The 17,599-nt window shown below is 45.5% G+C and overlaps 1 protein-coding gene across 1 annotated transcript in view; it reads left to right on the top strand.

Annotated features, from left to right (window-relative positions):
• The first annotated feature begins 941 nt into the window (after nucleotides 1–941).
• Txnrd1 (thioredoxin reductase 1) overlaps nucleotides 942–17,599 on the top strand; it is a 90,432-nt gene continuing 73,774 nt past the window's right edge. Inside the window, exons 1-2 of the mRNA XM_076919845.1 lie at nucleotides 942–1,006; nucleotides 9,069–9,146. Of these exons, the coding sequence (XP_076775960.1) occupies nucleotides 9,141–9,146 (6 nt within the window). The 5' untranslated portion in view covers nucleotides 942–1,006; nucleotides 9,069–9,140. The remainder of the gene's footprint in view (nucleotides 1,007–9,068; nucleotides 9,147–17,599) is intronic.

Here is a 17,599-nt window from a genome sequence, read left to right as displayed (position 1 = left end):
ACAGTCCTGGTCACCTGGGTGGATCAGGAGGTAGTAGAGTCTGAAAGCCCAGTGCATCCCATTTCAAGATGGGAGGCAGAGACTGCAGAATCTCAGGAGCATTGCACACCCATTACCCTGGTGTGCGTAAAACAAGCGAGACCATGCCCCAAATCAAGGTGGATGGTGAGGAAGGTGCCTGCATCTACATGGACACACACACACACACACACACACACACACACACAGAGAGAGAGAGAGAGAGAGAGAGAGAGAGAGAGAGAGAGAGAGTGTCAGTGAGTCAAAACCAAAAACTAAGTTCCAACATTTTAAATAGTGAAACAGGCACCTGCACTCCAGTAGCAGTATCATGTGGACCATTCAATACCTAATTCCTACAATCTCCCCAGCACTGCGGTAGGGATTTGGACAGCATCAAAGACAAAAGCACAAAGGTGATATTTTGGTAAAGTTTATAGTCCTGGATCAAGGTGTGGACATAGGAGTCAGAGGTCAGAGGGGGAGATTAGGATATTCTCAGTGGTCAATGCGAAATACAACTGTCATCTCAAAGGGCATGAGACAGTATGGCTGACGATGACCAGAGAATGCAGCTAGCCTGGTATAACATGTTCCAGTGTGGAAGCTGCTAGGTGGATTTTTATAGTCTCAGGTTTATGATTAGATAGTCATTAATCAAGACCTTACTACATACATTGGCGAGGGCAGCTGGTAGGTGGGTTTCAGCAACGCGAGGAAAACTGTTACAGGTTCCAGATGCTATCTGGTGACAGTCCTTGGATTGCCTTCCCTCCCCTACACTCTCCGGGCTAGTTCTCTGGCGACGACCACCGCTTATCTCTTCCCTGGCCGGCAGAGGGCGCGCGCACACTCCGCTCACCGTCCTCCTCCCCCTCCTCCTCGCGCGCGCTGACCCCTCCTCCTCGCGTGCCGGGCTGCGCGAGAGCAAAGGAGGAGGGGACAGTCACCAGAGGCGCCGAGCGCTGGAGCGGCGAGGGTGTGTCAGGTACGGCCGAGCTGCGCCCTTCCACGCTACTCAGGCAGTGCGCTCCTCCCGGAGGAGCCCCGAAGCTGCCCTCCCGGAGCTTCCGAGGGGTCGGCGGCTGGACGGGACGGAGAGGGGCGCAGGTCGCCAACGGGCCGCCCTGGCTCAGCCGCGGGTTCTCGAGGGCGTTGGTGGTTCGCCCGCCCTGACCTCCGGCCGCCTCAGACCACTCCCCGCCCCAGTGTAAGCACCTCCCGCAATGGTTTCGAGTAACCCCCATTTTACAGGTGAAGAAACCGAGGCTCCCAAGAGGTTAGGAAACTCGCTCACAGTTACCCAAACTAGAGGGGCAGCGCTGGAATCCAAGCCGAGGCCACTGGGGTTCGGGGCTCTGACTGTGATCATTGGTTACACGGCCTCCCCCACGTCCTTTATAGGTCCCAAAGGGAAATACAACACTGAGCCCTGCCCTTCTGCTGAGATGGTGAGACAGGGGCTCCCCATATGTAGGGTGCAGAGCTGGTAAGGGAGGGTTGGCAGGGGGAGGGACATTCCAGGCCAGGGCAGCCCCTAGAAGAGTTGAGCACGTATGATGGGGAAGGGGAGGTCTTCGAGGGATAGGACAGTACCTGCGTGAAGGATGGAAAGCTAATGTGGCCATCGCTTCAGTTTCTTCTCACTTATCACGAGGGAGTTGGGAGTGTTCCAAATGGCCTTCTGTGAGGCACCGTAGGACGCCCCGACTCCCACTCTAATTTTGTTTATTTGGTTTTGGGTTTTTTTCTCCTCCTCCTCCTCCTCCTCCTCCTCCTCCTCCTCCTCCTCCTCCTCCTCCTCCTCCTCCTCCTCCTCCTCCTCCTCCTTCTCCTTCTTTTTAAATACTTTTTAAATATGGAAACATAACCAAAGTTACTCCCTGCCCTGGCTAGTTTTTCTGACAACCTGACACAGGCTACAGTCATTTAGGAAGAGGGAACCACAATTGAGAAAATACCTCCATAGCATTTTCTTAATTAATGATTGATGTGGGACCCATAGTATTTTGTATTTTGTTGGTGCCACCACTCCTATTCCTGAGGTGTATAAGGAAGTATGCCATGGAGGACAAGCCAGTAACCTGAAATTCTCCACAGGTTCCTGCTTCCAGGTTTCTGTCTTTTTTTTTTTTTTTTTTTAAACATTTTTTAAAAACAATTATTTATTATATATAAGTACACTGTAGATGTCTTCAGACACACCAGAAGGGGGCATCAGATCTCATTACAGGTGGTTGAGAGCCACCACGTGGTTGCTGGGATTTGAACTCAGGACCTCTGGAAGAGCAGTCAGTGCTCTTAACCCCTGAGCCATCTCTCCAGCCCCAGGTTTCTGTCTTGATTTTGGACCCTGGTTTCTCTTAGCGATGGAGTGGCACCTGAGAGTTGTTCAGATGAAGTAGACCCTTTCCTCCCCAAGTTGCTTTTGGTCATGGTGTTTTGTCGCAGCCATAGAAACCCTGACTAACACAGCGTCTTAATCACGTCGAGGTGTTTAGTTGAACAGTGTTAAGTGACCCGCACTGTAGCAAACATCTCTGGAACTCTGCAATCCTTTGAATGAGGCAGCTTCTGGTTACCTGATCCCTCTGGCCCCATACTCTGCCCGGTCTGCTCTCTCTATAACTAAGCCCACTTGAGGTTCCTTATCCCAGTAGAATACACAGGTATATATTGCATTATCTCACTTAACAAGAGAATATCTTCAACTTTAATCTTTGTTGTGTGTGAAAAGACTGCCTTCTCTTTTTAGTCTAAATAATAGTCCATTCTAGGTCTAAACTGCATTTTGTTTATCCTTTCATTGTAGTAAGATTTGGGGGGCAATATTGGGGATTTTACTCATAAAGTTCTACCACTGAGGTAGTCTCAACACCTGTAAATTATGCTTTAATAGAGTATCTTGTACTAATTCCTTGATAATTTTACACATGTAAATAATGCGTCACAATTACATCCACGGCCAACTCCTCCCTCCCCCTCCCCCTCCCCCAGGCACCAGAGCATAGCCCACTGAATCCAGTTAGTGCTGCCAGAGCAGAGCCCGTTCTATGGACTTGACCTTGTACAGGAAACCAGAGCTGCAGTGAATTCTTAGGACAGTGGTCAAGTCCTGCCCAAACAATGGCATCTCACAGTTTTTCTGCCTCTTAACAGGCGTTCTTACTCTTCTTCAGTGGTGTTTCCTGAGTTTGTGCATGTGCACGTGTGTGTGTGTGTGTCTTTTCTTTGTGCATGCACACCGAATGACTGACCAGTTATGAGTCTACATGAGCTGCTGGCCGATGCAGAGAGAAACTCTGGCTAAGGTTGAGGGTGGCCCCAATCTATGGAACTAGCGTGTTCACATTTACAAAGTACTCGCTGACGGAGGCATACTACACATATGGAAAAGTATGTTTATTTTAGTATCGCGATAACACAGCTTGCTAACGGCACACACACACACAGTGTACTAGGCAGCCAGCAAGTGTTCGTTCCGGAACAATACTGCCCATCTTCCAGGAGCCCCTTAAAGTCTTGTACTGCCGTGCCAAGGGCAACCGCCTCTCCATTAGTCATAGTTGTTCCTTCTCTTCCCTGCTGGACAAATCGTCTTTCACAGAGCTGCACCCTTAGCATAGCACAGTCTCTGATTTCTGACTGTAGTAGATGAAGCGCATGAGATCACAGGGCAACCTCAGGTGATGGTCCTCAGGCACCTTCCAACTTTTGAGATAGGTTCTCTCATTGGCCTGGCTACTACATCTGGCCATCTCTGCCTCTGCCTTGCCAGAGTTACCATGTCTGTTGTGCTTCTTTAAGGTTTTCATTTTTATTTGTGCGTGCGTGTGTGCATGTGTGTGTGCCTGTTTATCTACATGTCCACCCTGTGCTTTCAGCTGCCTGAAGAAGCCAGAAGCAAGCATCCCATCCCCTGGAACTGGAGTTGCAGATGGTTGTGAGCACCTGGTATGGGTGTTGGGAACCAAACCCACATCTTCTCTAAGATCACCAAGTGTTCTTTGCCTCTGAGTTGTTCTCTGACTCCTTTTTTCTTCTTTCTGGGAACCTGAACTAGAGTCCTCACATCTGCAAGGCAGGAGCTTAACCAACCGAACCATCTCCCTAGCCCTTGTTGTACGGTCTGAAACTTAAATTTGGGCTTGTTTTACGTACTATTCGAAAAGGCAGGGCTTTGTTCTAGCCAGGTTTCTACATGATATATAGGTTTTCTATACGTTACATGTATATGGGCACTAGACTTGCTCCTTATATGACACTTACAGACAATTCTGGGTGCCATTTCCCTGGAACGGCACCGATGAGCCGCCTAGCAGCTTTGTTGGACTGCTGAAGCACGCAGTCTCCCCTCATCTGTGCTGAGTCCCAAGAAGCTGCTCCCCAAGTGAGCGTCTAGAATCTAACGTGAAGCGGCTCACAGTCTGGCTCAGGTTGCTAATGACACAGTGTCTCCAAGCATTTATTATTTTATCAGGCACTGTGGACACAGATAAACAGGGCATGACCTCAGCTCTTGAGCATACAGTCGACTGGAGAAAATGCAGAGTCACGGTGTGTAGTCAGGAAAGCAGAGGGGCACCAGAAGCTTGGGGAGGAGGGCCAAGGGACTTAGCATTTAGCATGCAATTTTTTTTTTATTTTTTATTTTTTGCTATAACACGTCTCATTCTTTCTTAATTAGCTTGTTAAAATTTTTCCTGCTGGAGTTTTGAAGATCAGGAATGTATGGCAGTCATTACTGTAACTCCCACAGGTCTTACCTCACTGCCTTACAGATGGGCAAAGACATCCATCTGTTCCACAGGGAGAACCGCGCATATGTGAGGGACCTTCCAAAAACCTGCGCAGTTAACACCCACCAGCTTCTCCAGCAAGGCAGGGGCCAGTGGTTCTCAAAGATCTCCAAGACCGCTTGCAAAAATTCATTGCGTGTGAGCTGGGCAGTTACAGATTCACTTTCCTAAACATATTAACTGGGTCCCAGACGCTAAGCCAGGAGGCAGGGTGTGGGTGCTTTAGGTCAGGAAGGAAGGTGCTGGGGCTTTGGGTGGGGATGGAGGCTGAGGGAACCCCTGGGGACCACTGAAGCAGAGGTAGAAAGAGGAAGTGAGAGTCTGGGCATGGAACCAGACATCCTCCTGACTGTCATGCTGGGAACTCATGGTCAGAAGCTAATATTGCGTGATGTGCCGGGCAGTTGAGGAAAAGGCGTTCCTTTTCCCTATTTCAGTGTCGTAACTGGAAGTCTCTGCCTGTTGCTTGACCCTTCTTACTTGATTCTTTGTATGTGCACAGACTACTTAAAGCCTTTAAGTTACTCACTACTGAAAGTACAGTTTAGATTTATAGTGGATTAAATCCCTGAAAGAAGGAATTGGGAGTCCATGTGCCTTTCCTTCAGGGAACAGTTGAGTGAGCTTTCTCTGCAGCCTGCTTTCTAGGCCCGACCTTCACCGTGCTGGTGAACTTAGTCTACCATTCACGTACCCATTAATGTGAAGTCACAGTGTCTGCTTACTCAAAAACATAATTTCTCACATCTCTTTAAAACTTGTTTTGTTATTTTACGTGTATGGGTGTTTTGCCTGCATGTGGACCATGCAAGTGCCCTGTGCCCATGAAAGCCAGAGACAGCACTAGGTTTCCAGGGACTGGAGTCCAGATGGTCATGAGCTGCCATGTGGCTGTGGAGAGCAGAACCTGGCGTCTCACTGCACAGCTCTGGTTAACCTGGAACTTTTCTTTCTCTCTTTCATTTGTTTGTTTGTTCGTTTGTTTTGAGACAGGGTTTTTCTGTGTAGCTCTGGCTGTCCTGCAGCTCTTTTTGTAGACCAGATTGGCCTCAAACTCAAAGAGACCCATCTGCGTCTGCCTCCCGGGGGGCTGGAATTAAAGATGTGCACCACCACCACACTGAAACAGGAGCTTTCCTAAGTAGATCAGGCTAGCCTCAGATCCAGAGATTGCCGAGGCTAGCATCAGTGGTGTGCACCAGCACATGCTTTTTAATTTTTTTTACTTAGCATACAAAGTGGTAGGTTTCATTATGTTCGTCATTTTTCTCCCTTTGTTCTCCCTTTGATCATTGTTCTACTTTCTTCTCTGTCATCCCCCTGCCTCCCACCCGCCTGGATGTTCGACATTTAAAATGCATTACCTTCATACCCGTCTGTTTAACTGACTGATGGGGAAATGGTTTTCAGCTTTCAACTTCCACGTATGTTCAGAGTGCCACGCGGGATATGCTGCCAACATTGGTCAGCGTGCAAAGGTATTTTTAGTGTGGTCAAGTGGTCTGTGTAAGGAATGTGTACACAGACATTCACTCCGGATAGCCATGTGTGTAGAGGAAACATTGAGCTGAGCAGGAAGCTGTACTTGGACTTGTGAGGAGAACAGACAGGCTCCCTCACCCAGGATGATCTTTTCTAGCTCCCTGCATTTACCTGTAAACTCCATTTTTCTTAACAGCCACATAATAATCATTGTGTGAACATCTATGCTGTTTCCGGTTTCTAGCTGTTTATTAAGAACAGCAGCAGTGAAGCTTGGGTGAGTGGGTGTCTCATAGATGAGCGAGTGTCTCACGGATGAGTGGGTGTCTCCACAGCCGGATGACGTGCCCTTTGAGTATATGCCCCGAGTAGTTAGCTGGATCTCAAGGTAGACTGGTTCCCGGCTTCCCGAGGAACTGCCAGGCCGATTTCCACAGTGACTGTACCAGTTTGCACTTTTCCCGGCAGCGGATGAGTGTTCCCCTTACTCTGAATCCTCGCCAGCGTGAGCTGTCACATGTGTTAGCGATCTCCGTCATTCTGATGGATGTAAGATAAAATCTCAAACTATGTTTTATTTGCATTTCCCCGATGACTAAGGATGTTGAACATTCTCTCAGCCATTCGTGGTTCACCCTTGAGAACTCTGTGCCTCAAATTTAAATTGGGTTATTTTCTTGATGTACAGTGTTGTTGGTTTGGGGTCTTTTTTTAGTTCTTTATATATTCTAGATGCTAACCCTCTATCAAGTGGATATAATTGGTAAAGATCTTTTCTCATTCTGTAGGCTGCTGCTTTGTCCGAATCACAGTGTCCTTTGACATAAGAAGCTTTTTCAGCTTCATGAGGTCCTCTTGATAAGTTAATAAGTTGTTGGTCTTAGTGACTGTGCTATTGGTGTCCTGTTCAGAAAGTCCTTTCCTGTGCCAGTGAGTTCAGGGCGGTCCCTCCTGTTTTCTTTTCTCAAGTTCAGGGTATCCGGTCTTATGTTAAGGTCCTTGATTGATGTGGGGTTGAGTTTTATGTAGGGCGGTGGCTATGAATCCATTTATGCTCTTCTACATGGGGCCCCCCTTGCCCCCTCTCGTTTGACCAAGCAGCATTTGTTGAAGATGCTGTCTTCTCTAGTGTCAGGAGTCAGTTCACTGAATACGGTATCACAGGATCTGCTTACAAGTAGCGACAGTGCTCCTAAGCACAGCTTTGTTTCAGTAGTGCAGAAGTAATAAGCTTGCTCTGGGCCAAGGACTAGATTTCATTCTGGTTTGTATGGAGAGATCAAGAAAGAATGGGGGAAGAAAAGAAATTAGCAATGGGCCTCCATTCCTAAGTACAGTTTATCAGAAACTTAATACTGAATGTCCTGGTAGGGCAAGCACGGTTCCCAGCCACACCTCAGGACATGACCAAGCTGACCTGTGGGTTCCTTGCTGTAGCTTTCCTTTTGTATTTATTTATTTTAACTTTGGTCTCATTCCGTAGCTCTAGCAGGCCTGAGATTCTACAGAGACCCGCACATCTCAGTCTTAACCTCAGACCTCCTGCCTCTCCTCTGCCCCACGTGCTGGGCTTTCAAGTGTGCAACACCACACCTGACCTGATACTGTCTGTTAAGGCATCAGCAGGAAAGGCACATGGGTTTCTGTGGCCCAGGTGTGGGGGGAGTAGTGAGGGAGAAGACGGAGGTCCGTTTGGAGTGGATTGCGTGGGACTGTTTCTTTTGGCAGCAGCAATGGCTAGTAGTCCTTCTTAGAAGATGAAACACAAGCTGTGACTCTCAGTAAACTTTGTTATGTAAGATATTATAAGACTTGGGGGTGTGGGGCTGAAGGAGATGGCTCAGCAGCTAAGAGCATTGCTGCCCTTCCATGGGATCCAAGTTTAATTCCAGACACCAATATGTCAGCTCACAACCATCTGCAACGCCAGTTCCAGGTGATCCTGTATCCTTTCTGGCCTCCAGCGGTGGGCAGCACACAAACGTGTGGTAAACAGACATAGTGAAGGCATAACATTCATACACATGAAATAAAAAGTAACAACAACAACAACAAACCCCTGAGACTTCCGTGTGTGCATTTTACTTATTTTTTTTTTGGAACTCAGCTGTATGATTCTTAAGGTGGAGCGTTGTAGATGATATCCTGCCGGGATGTCAAAAGGTTGGACAGAAGGTTTAAATAATCTTTTTTTGTTTTTTTGTTTTTTGTTTTTTTGTTTTTTTCGAGACAGGGTTTCTCTGTATAGCCCTGGCTGTCCTGGAACTCACTCTGTAGACCAGGCTGGCCTCGAACTCAGAAATCCCCCTGCCTCTGCCTCCCAAGTGCTGGGATTAAAGGCGCGCACCACCACCACCACCCCCACCCCGCTAGGTTTAAATAATGTATTCCTACACTTTTCCCCACCCTGATATTGCCAGCCTCTCTCACTCACGTATTTGAATGTCTGGTTGCTCTGCTTAAGACATTCTTTGCTGGGCCACCCACACATAAAGGCTACTTCGAGCAGCAATTTTGTGATTCCCCAGAGAGCGGGAGCCTGCCCTTTCTGGGTGGTGCTGTTGATACAGGCGACTGTGAAGCCCACCCCACTGGAGCTCCGGGGGGTGGGGGCGGGGGGGGGGAATGTTTTGTAAGAGTTGAATTTCCTCTGGGTCTTGCGAAGCACACAGATATTGAGGAAATGTTTGACAGTCAGGCTGTACCAGACTCTGCCTGGTTTTCTTACCTGTGTGATCCACCCGGAAACCTCTCTGTTTTCTCTTCTAGAAACTTGATTTGCTTTGGATCGTCTGAATTCCTGCAGTTGGGACAGCTCACACAGATCAAATTGACATTGATATGAAGGTAAAACAGTGGGGAATGTGTGTGTGTGTGTGTGTGTCTGTGTGTCTGTGTGTCTGTGTGGTCAGAGGATAACATTGGTGGTAGTCCTTCCTTACCTGCTACCTTCTTTTGAGACAGAATTTCTCGTTTTACATCTGTATATGAGTTGCTAGGTGGCCTGAGAGCTTCTCCTCCTCTCTGCCTCCTGTTTCCTGGAATTACACTGGGATATAGGCACATGGCCCAACCGGTGGCCTGAGAGCTTCTCCTCCTCTCTGCCTCCTGTTTCCTGGAATTACACTGGGATATAGGCACATGGCCCAACCACCTGGCTTTACATGGTCTTGGGATTTAAACTTAGGCCTTCACACTTGCGCAAGAGTGCTTTATCCACTGAGCCATTTCCCCAGCCCAATGTGGAAGCTTCCTTTTTTTTTTTTTTAGACAGGGTTTCTCTGTGTAGCCCTGGCTGTCCTGGAACTCACTCTGTAGACCAGGCTGGCCTCGAACTCAGAAATCCACCTGCCTCTGCCTCCCAAGTGCTGGGACTAAAGGCGTGCACCACCACTGCCCGGCCTTCCTTTTTTCTTATTTTTTTGTTTGTTTGTTTTGTCTTTGAAACAGCGTCTCACTCTATCTGTGGACCAAGCTGGTCCAGAACTCAGAGATTCTTCTACCTCTGCTTCCTGAGTGCTGGGATTAAAGGCATGTGCCACCACTGCCTGGCTTTCTCGTCTCGTCTCGTCTCTTCTCGTCTCGTCTCTTCTCTTCTCTTCTCTTCTCTTCTCTTCTCTTCTCTTCTCTTCTCTTCTCTTCTCCTTTCTCCTTCCTTCCCCTCCCTCCCTCCCTCCCTCCCTCCCTTCCTTCCTTCCTTCCTTCCTTCCTTTTTATAAAAACATGGTCTAACCATATAGCTCTGACTGGCCTGGAACTCACTATGTAGACTGGGCTAATCTTGAACTCAGAGAGAGCTGCCCATGTCAGCCTCCCAAGTGCCATCATAACCAGCCAATACTGGAGTCTTTGGAGTGTTTCTAACATGTGACCATCCACATGTGACAGGGTACTTCCCAGTAATAGTCTAGAGATAGAGATAGACAGAGAGAGAGAGAGAGAGAGAGAGAGAGAGAGAGAGCGACCTAAGGTGCTAAGGTGGTCTTATTCAGTAGTTAGGAATCTTCTACGTGTTAGGTGTTGTTGAAAGCACCAGGTGTCCGTGAGTAAATACACCTTCACAGAGTCACAGCTTGTAGAGTAATATGTAACTCTAGGCACTCAGTGAAAAGCAGAACATTTGTTGACTATGTACCTTGATACAGACCCTATACTGAACACTTCACATAGATGAACTCACCTAAATCTGTATTTATTTTCAAATAATATCTATTCATTTTTATAAATTTTATGTGTGAGAATTTTGCCTGCATTTTATTGTCCATGTACCATGAGCGTGCTTGGTACCTATGGAGGTCAGAAGATGGCACTGGATCCCCGGGAAATGGAGTTAACGGATGATGATGAACCACCATGTGGGTCCTGGGAATGAAACCAGGATCCTCTGCAAGAGCAGCAAGCTCTTAACCACTGAGCCATCTCTCCAACCTGTGGATCAGGAGGAAAATGAGGCCTAGGGAGGAGAAGGGCTTGTAGCTGGTAGGTAACGGTGCCAGGCTTCTGTCAGAAGCCAGAGTTCTTAACCACAATGCCGTCCTGCCTCACTGCATGGAAGGGCTGCATGTGTGGAGAGCCTGGACTCAGAAGACTTGAGGAGATGGGCCAGAACCTGGAAAAGGGTGAAAGGGACACATTGATGATATTTTAACCTGATGTTTTGAGGACAGGATGACCAAAAATTAGTGGTAAACGTGCTGAAGACAGTTTAGGGCAGTGGTTCTCAACCTTCCTAGTGCTGTGATCTTTTACCACAGTTCCTCATGTTGAGGAGGTGACCACACAACCATAAAATTATTTTGTTGCTACTTCCTAACTGTAATTTTGTTATTGTTATGAATCATAATATGAACATCTAATACATGACTCCCAAAGGGGGTCGCGACCCACAGGTTGAGAACCATTGGGTTAGGGTCTACCCACTGCGCGGGCTGCTGCTTGGGACTGCTGAGCTTTGCCTGGGAAGCAGAGGAGATTCACTCTGTCTTTGTGTCCACCATCTCTCCTGTAGCCCTGGAACATAACCTTGAGCCAGAAGAGCCTGACGGAGAACAGGTTGATCTTAAGATTGATCAATCCGGCCTTTCCAGAGAACTTGTATGTGAGGGCACCTTATTAAGGCTTACAAGTCACGTGATGGTGTGGAAAGAAAATTAGGGTTACTAGGGTGGAGTTCCAGCTGTGATACAGCATCATATAGCTGTGTGGCCTTAGACGAGGTCCAGAGCACCCCTGGGGTGTGGTCTTCTTACTTGTGGGGCGTGGTCTCCTTTCCCCTGGGGCGTGGTCTTTTTACCCAGGGGCGTGGTCTCCACATGAACCAGGTAAAGCAAATGAAGAAGCATTAGGTCCTTTCAGGCTCTCTAGATCTGACAAATAGAGAATCAAACAGCATGCCTCTAAACTTAGGTATAATGAATATGATAATTCCAAATGAAAATACCAAGCATTATATAAATTCCACGATATTCAAGATAATCACCTGAATTATTTAGGATATGCCACCCCTCTCTTGGCTGCCAAGATGCATGACTGAGTAACGACTTCATTTTATGTGGGCAAATCAGTAGCTCAAGATAACAAGGAAGGACTTGTTTTACAGCTTGCACAGTAAACACGCCGAGGCCCAAGTGCTGACGGTTGTGTTTGAAAAGGATCTGGGTGGAAAGATTTGCATACATTCAAATTCTATATCTGGAACCATTTTCTGAAGGGGTTGTCCCTTAAGTTTAAATCCCTTATTTATGAATAAATTCTTTATTTCCTCTAGTCTCCTCTCTGTTGCTGTGATAAAAATACCCCAACAAAAATCATCTGGGGGGCCGGGAAGGGTTTATTTGACCACCTACCATGGATGCTAGACCCAAACTCAGGTCACCTGGGAGAGTAGCAAGCATTCTTAACCATCTCTTTAACTCTCTCAGGTCATTAAAAACATTTTAAAAGCCGGGCAGTGGTGGCACATGCCTTTAATCCCAGCACTTGGGAGGCAGAGGCAGGTGGATTTCTGAGTTCGAGGCCAGCCTGGTCTACAGAGTGAGTTCCAGGACAGCCAGGGCTACACAGAGAAACCCTGTCTCGAAAAAAACCCAAAAAACAAAAAACATTTAAAAAGATGTATTTTATCTTCTGTATATGGGTGTCTTGCCTGCTTGCCTGTGTGTGTACTGTGTCAGAGCGGTCAGATCCCCTGGAGCTGGAGATACAAACTGTTACCATCTGCCATGTGGGTGCTGAGAACCAAACCAGGATCCTCTGCAAGAGCAACAAATACTCTCAACTGCTGAGCCATCTCTCCAGCTTCTCAAATTGTTTTTTAAAAGGTGATTTTTTGAAAGTTTTAAATTATTTATTTCATTGAAATCTTTCATATATTCCTGACTTTTACAAGAGTTCTTAAATGTTGCCTTTAAAATTATTGCATCTTCTTAACATTGTCAATATTAAAATTGATAGCCAGGTTAGCTGGGCAGTGGTGGCTCAGGCGTTTAATCTCAGCACTCGGGAGGCAGAGGCAGAGGCAGAGAGGCAGAGAGGCAGAGAGGCAGAGAGGCAGAGAGGCAGAGAGGCAGAGAGGCAGAGAGGCGAGGGGCAGAGAGAGGGGCAGAGAGAGAGGCAGAGGCAGATAGATCTCTGTGAGTTTGAGGCTGGTTGACAGATGGTTTCAGGATGGCCAGAACTACATAAAGAGGCCCTATTTCTTTTCTTTTCTTTCTTTCTTTCTTTTTTTTTTTTTTTTTTTTGGTTTTTCGAGACAGGGTTTCTCTGTGTAGCCCTGACTGTCCTGGAACTCACTCTGTAGACCAGGCTGGCCTCGAACTCAGAAATCCACCTGCCTCTGCCTCCCAAGTGCTGGGATAAGAGGCCCTATTTCAACCATCGTCCAAAAAAAAAAAAAAAAAAAAAAATTAGGCAGGTAAACAGAAGTTTATCTTTCTTTTCCTTCTTTTTGATCCTTCAGTGATGCTTCCAAATTTTAGTCCTAATAGGATAATCTCTGGCATGACTGTCCAGTAAGTCAAGACCAACCTCCCCAAGAGAGGGGGAGGGAGGGATAGAGAGCTATATCTATATCTGTAACTATATCTATATCTGTAGCTATATCTATATCTGTAACTATATCTATATCTGTAACTATATCTATATCTGTAGCTATATCTATATCTGTAACTATATCTATATCTGTAGCTATATCTATATCTGTAACTATATCTATATCTGTAACTATATCTATATCTGTAACTATATCTATATCTGTAACTATATCTATATCTGTAACTATATCTATATCTGTAGCTATATCTATATCTGTAGCTATATCTATATCTGTAGCTATATCTATATCTGTTACTATATCTATATCTGTAGCTATATCTATATCTGTAACTATATCTATATCTGTAACTATATCTATATCTGTAACTATATCTATATCTGTAACTATATCTATATCTGTAGCTATATCTATATCTGTAACTATATCTATATCTGTAGCTATATCTATATCTGTAACTATATCTATATCTGTAACTATATCTATATCTGTAGCTATATCTATATCTGTAGCTATATCTATATCTGTAACTATATCTATATCTGTAGCTATATCTATATCTGTAACTATATCTATATCTGTAGCTATATCTATATCTGTAACTATATCTATATCTGTAACTATATCTATATCTGTAGCTATATCTATATCTGTAGCTATATCTATATCTGTTACTATATCTATATCTGTAGCTATATCTATATCTGTAACTATATCTATATCTGTAGCTATATCTATATCTGTAACTATATCTATATCTGTAGCTATATCTATATCTGTAGCTATATCTATATCTGTAGCTATATCTATATCTGTTGCTATATCTATATCTGTAGCTATATCTATATCTGTAGCTATATCTATATCTGTAGCTATATCTATATCTGTAGCTATATCTATATCTGTAACTATATCTATATCTGTAACTATATCTATATCTGTAGCTATATCTATATCTGTAGCTATATCTATATCTGTAACTATATCTATATCTGTAGCTATATCTGTAACTATATCTATATCTGTAACTACGTCCATATCTGTAACTATGTCTGTATCTATAGAATATCGATATATAGATATATTTATAGATATATAGAGTACTAACAGTGATCAATGCTCTTGAACCTGTCTCTAGCATCACAAACCATTTCACAAACCAGCTCTCTGGAGGAGAGCTTATCCTTTCTGGATATATGTTCTTGATCTGCAACCTTGGAGTCCTAGCTAAGAATTGTAATCGTGTGAGAATAGGCTTATCAAGTGAGCCAAATGGGAAGCTGCTGGCAGGCCTATACTCCCAGTACAACCCAGGTTTAATTTAACCTCCAATGAGACCTCCCTTGAAACACAAGAGCTCTGCCCGGGCCTCTGCAGTCTTATTGTGGAACTTGCTTCTGACAGAGTCAGCACCTCATCTGATGAGTTCTTTATTAGGATGAAAACTGCCTTAAGTCTTAAAAATGTGTACCAAGGCATTTTTCCAGTTCATTGGACAGAAGATACTGAAGATTCATGCGTGTTTACTGTTTTCAGCGTCAGGAATTCATCCTCGTGCCCATTGCCTAGGCTTTGGTGTTTATCCTTGCGTTGCCACACGTTTCTGTTTTATTATTTTAGCATGTCTCATCCCTTGCAGACCTTAAGATGCACATATAATTATCCACGTCTTCACTTTGTACACTGGGTCATACTTACCCGTGTGAGCTTCCCCACTCTGAGGACTTCTACAGAAGAACTTCTCAGTTAATGGGGCCTCATTAGACTCGAGGGTAATAACATGCAGTGTGTCTTGTGGGATGAATAAAATTCTATTCATCATTCTCACCTTATTAGGAGTCTTCTGAGAACAGCGACTATGTGGGAAAAATTGTTTGCTCTTGAACTGCGTCAGCTTTTTAAAGGTTGACAGGATTCCAGAAATCCTTCATTTCTTTGACTTCTCGCTGCCTCGATGCTTTTCAGCCTCGATGCTTTTCAGTGTCGGTCACAGAGTCAGAACACCCAGGTGACAAACCTCCAAGCCAGACAACAGAGCAAAGTGCTGTTAAAAACTTTCTCACCCTTGAAGTAATGGCACAAGTTCCGACAAGCAGCAGCCTTGCAGCTGCGTGCTGGCTGGGCTCCTCCTTGTCTCCTTCCATCTTAAACTCAGAATTCTCTCTCATCCTCTGAGAGGCCCAAGCATCTTGGTCTTTACCTTGTCCTCTGGAAAGTCTTTTTTTTTTTTTTCTTTTAAAACTTTTATTACTTTATTATTTTTATTTTTTTATTGGATATTCTATTTACATTTCAGATGGGATCCCCTTTCCCCATTTCCCCCCATCTACCCAGGAACCCCCATCCCATCCCCCCTCCTCCTGCTTCTATAAGGATGTGCCCCCACCCACCTTCCCACCCACAAATTCCCCCACAATTATGGCATCCAGCTTTCACTGGACCAAAGACCTTCTCTCCCACCTATGCCTGACAATGCCATCCTCCCCTACATATACAGCTGGAGCCATGGGTCCCTCCCTATGTGTTCCCAGGCTGGTGGTTTACACCCTGAGAGCTCTGGTTAGTTGGTATTGTTGCTCTCCCCATGTGGCCACAAACCCCTTCAATGATCAGCTCAATGGTTAGCTGCCAGCATCCGCCTCTGAATATGTCAGACTCTGGCAGACTCTGGAAAGTCTTAATAAATGTATCGATGTCCGCCAGGCTTGTGTTTTGCTGTTTGTCTTCACAACCACAAAGCAGACCGTTTGGTCCTTCCGTGCTCCCAAGCCTCGATATCCACCTGCCTCTGCCTCTCATTACTGGGATTAAAAGCATGTGACATCATGGCCAGCTGATTTTTTTTTTTAATCTTTGAAATTCTAGATAAACTGAATTTTTGGTGATGGTTTTTAAATGTTTGTCTTCAGTGCTGTCTTAGCTTACTCCTGTTGCAGTGATTAAAACAACAACAACAACGAAAGCCAATAAAAGCAACTTGCAGGAGAAAGGATCTTGTGGCTAGATTCTAGTTACAGTCTGTCACTGTGGGGAAGCCTGAGCTTGAAACGGAGCCACATTGCATCCATAGCCAAGAAGCAGAGAATGTTGAACACACACTTGCTGGTGCTACTCTGCTTGCCCTCTCTGTTTTATGAAAGTCTGTGATTCCCTGCTTAGGTCATGGTCCTGCCCACATCAACTAATTTAATCAGGTAATCAATCAGAGGCATACTCGGAGGCTGCCTCCTAGATGCCAGGTTGACAGGGCATATGGTCAGGGAAGTCACTGGGACTCTGTCTGCTCATGGAAATCCAGGACCAGTCTTAGAGATTACCCAGTGACAGGTGATGCCTGCAGGCTCTCAACTCAAGAGTCCCAGCTAGAGTAGAGGAATGTGATGGGAGAGGGGGAAGGGGGGCACTTTGGGGGCTGGGGTGATGGAATGAGGGGTTTTTCCAAAAGTGTGATAATGAACAGCCATTATGAGCTTGATAGGAAAGCGTGGGGAATTCCTGCCCCAGCAGGCAATTCCAACAGTTGATTCAGTCAGCAGGAGAGCTGCAAATGTAGCCAACGCCATGTTCTCCTCCCCCAGACTCACATCTCACCGCCTCTGCTTCACTTCTTGTACCACATGTTTCTTCTCTCTCATATACACATCACAACGCACATGTCACAGGCACCATACACATTACCACACACATATCACACACACATGCACACACATCATGCACTCACGAACACATCATGCATATATGCAGTATATACACCACACACACACACACACACACACACACACACACACACACACACACACGTGTCTTCCTGAACAATTTGAGGTATATTTTCAACGATCACCTCTCTCTTCTAAATATCCTTGCAAGTCTCCCAAGAACAACGATGTTCTGCACAATCCCAAAGACTTTAATGTTGCTTTAATCACATCATTGGATGTAGCCCATATTAAAATTCACTCAGCTGTCCTCTACTCTCTCCATGGTTGCTTTTTGTTGTTGTTCTTTTGTTTGTTTGCTTGTTTTATTTTTGATCCATGATCTAGCTGAGCACCACAAGTTGCAGTTTACAGCCAGGTCACTGTAGCTTGTAGGATTATGCTCTAAGAGTCTCTGGAAGAAGGTCACCACTTCAAAGGTCACCACCCTGCTACATTTGGATTGCTCTCCTGTGTCACAGTCCCCTTCCTCCTTGGGAACTCAGCTTTGCAGAAACACTCAGATTTTCCACAAGTAACTTTTTTCCTCCAGG

This window comes from Arvicanthis niloticus, chromosome 22, assembly GCF_011762505.2.
Source record: "Arvicanthis niloticus isolate mArvNil1 chromosome 22, mArvNil1.pat.X, whole genome shotgun sequence".
Classification (NCBI taxonomy): domain Eukaryota; kingdom Metazoa; phylum Chordata; class Mammalia; order Rodentia; family Muridae; genus Arvicanthis; species Arvicanthis niloticus.
This window is presented reverse-complemented; position numbering and strand designations above follow the sequence as displayed.